The sequence below is a fragment of the Crocuta crocuta genome, unplaced genomic scaffold (genome assembly GCF_008692635.1).
Source record: "Crocuta crocuta isolate KB4526 unplaced genomic scaffold, BGI_CrCroc_1.0 scaffold397, whole genome shotgun sequence".
NCBI lineage: Eukaryota > Metazoa > Chordata > Mammalia > Carnivora > Hyaenidae > Crocuta > Crocuta crocuta.
Window position 1 is genome coordinate 210,277 of NW_027527387.1, and position 9,050 is coordinate 219,326.

Here is a 9,050-nt window from a genome sequence, read left to right on the forward strand (position 1 = left end):
GTGAGACAGCCTCGTACTAGTAGAAGGTCAGACACATAGATCAATGGAGCAAAAAAGAGGGCTCAAAAATAAAGCTTTACATTTATATTTCATTGATTTTGGACAAAGGCGCCAGGCAATTTAACAGAGGAATGAAAACTTTTCCTAGAATAATTAGAAAGCCCTATTTTAAAATAATTAGATCCTTATGTCATACCATAGACAAAAATTATTTTAAAATGGATCAGGCACCTAAATGTCAAAACTAAAACAATAAAATCACTAAAGAAAACTAATTATAGAAGAAAATCTTTGTGACCTAGGGTTGTGCAAACATTTCTTAGATAGAATACTAAAAACACAGTCAATAAAGAAAAAGCTGGTAAACTGTTCTTCATAAAATTAAAACTTGTACCCTTCAAAAGGTGTCATTAAGAAAAAAAGATATGTCACAGACTGGGAGAAAACATATCCAAATCATATATTTCTATAAAAGGGCCTGTATGCAAAATATAAAAAGAACCCTTAAAACTCAATCATAATAACTCCATTTACAAGGGGCAAAAGATTTGAATAGATACTTCAACAACAAAGACAAGTGAATGACTAATACATTAAATGATGCTCAACATATTAGTCATTAGAGACATGCAGATTAAAGCCACAAAGAGATACCACTCCACACCTAAATTGAGAGGCAGTCCCAAGTAATTCAACTTTTATTATTTTTTTACTTATTTTTCGGTATTTCTTCTCTCATTTTTTTTTTAAATGTTTTTATTTATTTCTGAGAGAGAGAGAGAGGGCATGAGCAGGGGAGGGTCAGAGAGAGGGAGATACAGAATCTGAAACAGGCTCCAGGCTCTGAGCTGGCTGTCTGCATACAGCCTGACGCCGGACTCCAACCCACCAACTGTGAGATCATGACCTGAGCCGAAGTTGGACTCTTAACCGACTGAGCCACCCAGGCGCCCCAAGTAATTCAACTTTTAAAAAGAGTAGAATGGAAGGAGAGAATCTGGAAATTGGTTCTCTTAAAATTATTTTTGCTGACATAGTCTTTGGAAAGCTTTTGTGTACCTCCAGTAGGACACAGACCACTGGTATACAACCACTGGTATAAGAAAACAAGGTACAGTGACTTAGAAAATAATTGGTTAGCCAGATTTGATGTCAAGCATGAGTGAGCCTGACTTCAAAAAAAAAAAAAAAAGGTAGTTAGGGCTGGAAGGCTGGAAAAGGAGCTAACCTGGAGGTGAGGGAAAGGAAGTAGAAATCTTTTTTTTTTTTTAAAGATTTTTTTTTTTTAATGTTTTATTTATTTCTAGGAGAGAGAGAGACAGCGTGAGCAGGGGAGGGTCAGAGAGAGAGGGAGATACAGACTCTGAANGGCATCATCCTCCATCATCATCATCATCATCATCATTCTGATAGTCCCCAGCACTGGCAAGTGACAAAGATGGCCTGAGTCAACATCCACATTTTTATCATTTAGTTGACTCCCACACAGGCTCTCCGCCCTAGCCCACACTTGACAAAAAGGAACTAGGCCCAGACAAGTCTCTACATTTCCCTTCAAACACTCACATCTAGAAATCACTCTGTAGCAACTGGTGCCAAGAAGAAAACTGCACCAAGTACAGGTGCCCTTCCTTTTTATCCTACATCCTAATCTGATATACTCAAACTACAGCATTTCTCACACTGTATTGTTTATGTCTGCCTCTTCCCTCTCCCATTAGAAATTGTGACTTCTTTCAGACAGAAATATTTCTTACTCACTTTGAGATCTTCAGCAACCTGTATGGTATGCGACATATAGTGCAGTCAATAAATGTTCAAAGAATGGAAGACTAGGCTTGTTAATATTATAACAACATTTGCAATTTGAGTATCTTTGTCTACAAAAGACCTTTTTTTTTTTTTAACATACCCTTGGGCAGCAAATAAGAAACCCATTTTTTCTTTCTTAGGAATGTTATACATGTAATTACCTCTTACATAAATAGGAAATGGCTATATACATATTAAAAAAAAGATGTAGTGAAAAGACGAGTGGACTAGACAGGAGCTAGGTAACATGGTTACGGCTAGTACCAGTGATTTTGGATTATGTCTTCTCTGGCTTTCAGTTTCCTCAGGTGTGAAATGAAAGGATTTAAGTGCAATCTCTAAGCACCCTTCAAATGTTAATATTCTAAGGATCTTTATCAGTGTTTAATAAACAATTAGAAGGTAGGAGGCATGTCATTTGCTGACTATTCCTAACATCTTGGTAACTCTCTGCTAGAGAACAAACTAAATTATACTGTCTATTCATTCAGTACTTCAATTCCATGAACAAAAATAAGCACCAAAAAAAAGTCTCCTTTTGAAATCAAGAACGTGACTTTTGAATTCTAATAACTTAGCTCATGAAGCATTTAATCACACATCATAGGCATTGACATAATAAACAAACTATACACTTACCTGCCAGGAAACTGCTCCTAAAACTGCTGTTGCAAGAAGACTAAAAAAAACTAACTGCTCTGAAATTAAGCAAAAGTGACGCATCCCTTTGGATGCCATGATTCTGTCAAGGCTATTGTTATCTACCCTGTGGGTAAAATACACTTTATGGCAGTCATTTAACTTGGTATGGAATCCCCAGAGAGTTAAGAGGAAAATAATATGGCAAATCATCCAGAAAATTCCAAAAATGGAAAAGCCTGGTATTACAAAATACCAGAGGTGAGTGTCTCTAAGTTTAAATGCTGAAAGAATAAAAAAGGTAAGCTCAATCATTCCACTGAAAACAACTGAGAGTCTTCTGCATATTCTTCCACGGTATAGAAAGGGTTTCCACCTTTCAGTCACTGAAAGTCCACTAAAATAGATGTCAAGGAAAGGGTCGGTTATCAGGCAGATAAAAAAACACGCAAAAGCAACTGGATTTTTGGGAGTTTCCAATGAGGAGAAAAACAACAAGACTGCAAAAATAACTAAGTTTGGAATAGCTAAGAAAGACTTCATTCTCAGGTCAATAATCAGCATGGCCAAAGCTACAACAAGTAAAATGACACTCAGAGACTTCTCCACCAACATAGTTGTGCTGGCAATAGCAAATCCAACAAGTTCCAGAAATTCAACCGTGGTTAGTAAAGTGGGTCGATGACGGACATACCCAGAAATTCTCTCCACCAAAGCACATAATATCCTTAGTACTATGGAAGTCAGAAGCAAATATTTGGTTGATTCTTCTTTCACATCATTTTTAAAGGTTGAATTGTCAAGAAAACATAGGAGGCCAAGCAAGAATCCAAACCAAAGATTGGAGAGACTTAAACTTGCTGCTTCCATTGAAAAATAATAATAGAGTATGCTGGCAATTCCAAGAACAAAAAGACCAAGAATAAAAATTACCAAAATTAAGGAATTTGCTGTTTTTTCCCATCGTACATAAAGACCTAAGCATATAGCAACCAGTAAATTGATTCTGGCTAAATAGCCAAGATAACGCACTGAGGAATGCATGTTCACTTCTCTGTTTACTTCTTCCAGTCTTGTCATTGCTAAATAGAGACAATGACTAAAGCAGTAACGCAGTGATTTACACATGTAATCTGGCAATTCGGGCTTTCTCCCCACGTTACAAAAATTATCTGCTTGTATTTCATCCAGCAAATCCAAAGTATCCGTAACTCCTATTTCCTCATTTCCTCTGGCAGAATTTTTGTTTATAGTGATCTAAAAAGAAAAAAAAAACCATATATGTCAGTATTAATTTTATATAATTCATCTTTTTCAACTATCGTCTTTGTGCAAAATAATAAATGAGACACACGGTTTCTTCTGAAACCCAGTTTTAAATTTGACTTGCATGTATCTTAATGGTTATTTTCCCTGGTTTAAAAATTCAGTTTATCCAAACAAAAATAACAGTACTTTTTACTTAATATATGCTAAGACTGTATGACTAAATCGCCCCATCAGTGAAACTGTTTTTCCAGAGACTAAGTCATTCTTACTTCAATATTTGCTTTTTCAACTACATGCAAATATGAGATATTCAACCTAACTTAGGTTGTAGCAAATGGATTTGGCACAATCAAAAGCTACTGAGAAGCTAAACAGAATGATGGACTTCAGCCTCATCTCTAATTTGAAAAACACTAGTACCCAATAATAACAACTATTACTATCTGCCTAAGATCCTCTACATCTTTTTATAAGACAGCTCTAACATGCTATAAAATCTTAGTCTTTACAGTATTTAACTAATATACTTACTAGAAGTATTAAAGTTACTCACTCTCTAAAGTGAATCTACAAATTTTCCCTATAGTTTTGTCTCTACTAAATTACTTGGATTTTCAAACCTCCTTTCTAAATCTAAATACTATCTCTGTAGCAAACCAATTCCTGAACTTTCTAGTCAAAACTGTAGAGTTGGAATGCTAACCAATATTTATTGTAAATTAAAAACTTTGTAATCTTATTAAAAAATTTAACAATTATTTGTTAAAGGACCCAGATAATTATTTCAATCCTTGATCCCCCCCCCAAAAGTTGCACTTGAAACATGACAGTGGTCAAAAAAATGCTTTAAGTGGGGCACCTGGGTGGCTCAGTTGACTAAGCATCGGACTTCGGCTCAGGTCATGATCTCACAGTTCGTGGGTTCGAGCCCCACATCAGGCTCTGTGTTGACAGCCAGCTCAGAGCCTGGAGCCTGCTTCAGATTCTGTGTCTCCCTCTCTCTCTGACCCTCCCCTGCTCACGCTCTCTCTCCCTCTCTCTCAGAAATAAATAAAACATTAAAAAAAATTTTTTTTAATGCTTTAACTATCTACCAGATAATTCTTCAAATTTTCTAGTATACTGTTTCAAAAGAACTGATCCACTGAACAGTTCACAATCACATTAAATGTCCATGGAAAACTCAACTGGATAAAAATTCAAAAAAATGACTTATTTGTGATCAGCTTATTTATACTTTCTTAATAGGGCACTAAAAGACCTGATAGAAACATGAGATGGCCTGGAATTAACCGTTAATTACCCACCTGGCTAGAGAGAAATGCAAATGAGAGATAATCTTACGGTCTAGGTCTCTGGGAAGTTCCAAGTACTATTACTAATTCTACTTCAAGAATTATATTTTTTACAGATAATCCTATTTAAGTACTCTAACTGATTTTCCTCAATTACATTCTCATCCAATCATTTCTTATCTAAGATACCATACACCACTAAAGAAAATGTCTTACTTTGGTTTATTTTGGTTTTACCTTTTTTCATAAGTTTAAGACACTGAAAAAAATCTAGAGTGCATTGCATTTTTTTAACATCACTCCTCTGTATGTTATATAATCATTCAATAAATATGTTGGAATATGTATCCCCAAAGGGTTGATGGTACAGTCTGGGCTTAGACAACTGAACGCTGCTAGAGGAAAAAAAATCACCTACCAGGTTAAATGGATGCCACTCAAATCATGAGAAATCCCTCTGTTTCTTTGGTCAATGCTCTCCCATTCTCTGTGACTATCCAACCTCTCTTCCTCTCCTCACATCTCTGACACCCACTTCTCACTGCATTCCCACTCTATGACTACCTCCAACAGAGGTGTCTGAAGAGAGACTTGGGTTTCCACCCCTACAAACCCATCTCTAACCTACGTCTCCTGATAGCAAGGAAAGAAGGATGTCCCTTCCCTATCTAAGGGTAAATCTTTCATCCATACTAGGTATGTTTTTCCCTCTGCCTCTTCCAGAACTTCACAGTCTCCTCTCTCTTCAAACTCCAACTCTTATCCATTAGCACTTAAAAGAGCTTTGCAAATGTTTATTTGAGGCAAATGTTTAAGTTTATTTGAGAGACAGCGGAAGCATGTGTGCACAGGGGAGGGGCAGAGAGAGAATTCCAAACCAACTCAGCCTTGTCAGCGCTGAGCCCGATGAGAGGCTCAAAGCTATGAATTGTGAGATCATGACCCGAGCAGAAATCAAGAGTCAGATGCTTAACTCACTTAGCTGCCCAGGGGCTCTGCAAAGCTCTTTTTAAAAATAATACTGGGCTGGGGGGCCTGGGTGGCTCAGTCCAGCATCTGACTCTTGATTTCAGCTCAGGTCATGATCTCACGATTTGTGGGATAGAGTACCTCGTAGGGCTTGATGCTGACAGTCAGGAGCCTGCTTGGGATTCTCTCTCCCTCTCTCTCTACTCCTCCCCCGTCTCAAAAATAAACTATTTTAAAAAAAAAAATACCAAAAACCAGAAACAACAAACAAAAACAATTCTCACTCATCCCCATCTTCTCTTCCAAGTTCAATCTTCTGTCCTCTCGACAGCTGTTATTTGATTGCTGAACTTTTCCCACCACTCAACAATGGTTCCCACCATACAACAAACTGCTCTGCCAAAGTCTAAAATGAGCTGTAAGCTCCTAAAATCAATGTGTACTTTTCACTTATTATCTTGCACCTTTTTCAAACAGCTTTGACATTGCTGACAACTCTCAACTTCTGAAACCTGCCTACTTTTTACCTTTCAAAGACTAAACTCCAGATTTTCTTCCTAACTCATTGGTCTTTCCTTTTAGGTCTTCTTGCAGACTCTTCATTCTCAATCCATCCTTTGCCTATTCAATCCCAAGCTTAGGCTTTTCTCTCACTATACACTTTCTATGAGCAATCTCATCTATTTCCATGTTTTCACTTATTCTCTCTCCCTAATCACACCCGTGTATTAATCTATGTGATAGAAATAAAAGTGCCAGCTCTGTTTGTTCTTAGAGTAAACCCTGGACAATAAGGTAAACATGTAAATTATACCCATAACGTTCATATCATAGAATATACACAACTATACTGCCAAAATCAGCATGGCAGAATATTTTTAAATGGCTAATTTACAAAGTCTTTCCACATTCTGACCTTCAAAAGACAAACTGGCTGAATCAGAGAGTAAACCAACAAAGCAACACAATCTTTTCAATTGGTCTGCCATTACTTGATTCAATGAGAAATTACCTGACAGACAGATAAAACTGGAGCACAGCAGAGTCAATCTGCATAAGGGGAGTTTACTAATAACTCCCAGAGTCTGTTTTATAAAACCTACATACTCCTCTAACCCTCCTCTCCTTCACCACCTATATTTAATCGTCACCAAGTCTTTCCCATTCCTCTTCCTAGACATGTCTTAAACATTTCTACTTCTTCCCATCCCCAAAGTCAAAATCCCAATTTTGGCCACCATCATCTCACGCTTAATATCTCCCTGTATCTACCCCTGCCTTCTCCAAGAAGCATTCCTTTTGAAACCAAAAATTTGTTAGGTCAATCTGTTATGTAAAACCTGTCAATAGCTTCCCATCATCTTAACCATTAAAATCTACACTCCTTAAAACGCCTTATAATGCTCTCCATATCGAATGTGAATAACGTTCCCGCTTCATCTTTTAACCCTCTTCCTCTTGAACTTTATATTCCAGGTGACCTTTCAATTCTCTACTACACCACTGCTATTCCCTCTTCAGGTATACTCCTTTCCTTCCTCCTAGCCCCATCCCAGTCCTCACCTAGCTCACTCCTACTCTTCCGGTGTCACTCAAATTACTTTCTTAGTGAGATCACCCCTGACCCATTCATATGACCCCTGCACTTCCTCTGTAATAGCAAAATACTGATCATCATTTGTTTAATGTCTGCATTCCCTGTTAGATCACAAGGTCTCTGAAAGTTTGTCGTTAGTACTGTGTACCCATGTTTAGAAGAAAATTTGGCACCTACTAGGTGTTCAACAAATACCTGTTCAAGAAATGAAGTCTAATACAAAAATAACTGTTTAATAACAGTGCTAGTTACTGGACACTTATTTATTACACTAAGAGGATAAAGAAGTTGTCCAATATCCCACAGCTAATAAGTAGTAGAGCTAAGGGAGATTCCATAAATGTTTGGAATTACTCTATGCCTCGCTTACTTCATTCAAAGTCCTCCAAACCAGTTAGTTCTCTTCCATGTCCTACCTCTAGGGAATGGCTCACTAGAGTCAAAGACACACTTTAACATTTGCATCAGCTTTGGACTCAGAAATTATTTCCGTCCCATCTAGGGGAAGCTTCAAAAGCTAAAAGAACCATACTGAACAGCCTGGGGAGTGGAATCCCAGAGCTTTAGCTCTATGAATTCATTTTAATTCTTTGGGCCCATTACATACAAGGAGACTAGCACCATAAATACTAAATCTCTCTCAGTATTGGGGCAGCAAAAGCAATTCTTCCAGAAAGAGCCCGCCTGTTCTCTACCACTCCTTTACTTTGGGAGAAGGCAACCACTACTGGGGACCCGGCTGACTTGTTAATCGCGGAGGATACGGAAAGGCGCACCCCACCTTCCATTTTCCAACCCCCACCGTCAACTACTCCTGGGGCAGTTACGGCAATCCCGGCCCCAAGAGACCGGCTGGGCGGAGCTTGGGGCTCGAACTACGCAGAGCCCTGGGCGGTGTCTGTGCTCAGGTCTCGCCACCCCACTGTTCACCCGGACCCCCCTACCTGACTCGGTCGCCGCCACCAACGCTCTCTCAACCCACGGAGTCGGCTCTGGGGCCAACACAGAAAAGGGAGGGTCCCTGGGGCTGAGCCTGAGACTCGGAGCGGGGAGGTGGCACGCCTGGAGCGGGGGGAAGGGGATCGAGGGCCTGAAGCCACACGCACTAATACAGGCCAGTCTCGATGGAAACTTTCTCCGTTACCGGCCGGGCTGCGGCCGCCATATTCTTACCGCCGAATCCGCGACGGTACGGAACGCCGCCGGGGTCAAACCGGGAGGCGCGCTTCCTCCCTGAGGCCCGGCCCCTCTCCCCGCCCAAACCCACCGCGCCGCCGCCACCCCAGGTGCGTGCGGCGCTGCACTAGTGCACGCGCCCCACTCAGGGTCCCGGCTGAGTCCAGTGTCTTTCTCCTTCTGGGACTCGGAATCGGCGGCGAATTGGGAGCGGGAAGACAGCAAAGGATCACGTATACCGTGCCCTTGAAACCTCTAGGCCGCCGCCTCGGGCTAAACCGAAACTGGGGCCA

General features: G+C 39.8%; 1 protein-coding gene across 1 annotated transcript in view; it reads right to left on the bottom strand.

The window, feature by feature from the left end:
• TMEM168 (transmembrane protein 168) overlaps positions 1–8,743 on the bottom strand; it is a 30,803-nt gene extending 22,060 nt beyond the window's left edge. The window contains exons 1-2 of the mRNA XM_077752232.1: positions 8,526–8,743; positions 2,452–3,708 (exon numbers count right to left, since the gene is read on the bottom strand). Coding sequence (XP_077608358.1) covers positions 2,452–3,579 — 1,128 coding nt within the window. The 5' untranslated portion in view covers positions 3,580–3,708; positions 8,526–8,743. The remainder of the gene's footprint in view (positions 1–2,451; positions 3,709–8,525) is intronic.
• Positions 8,744–9,050: the final 307 nt, after the last annotated feature.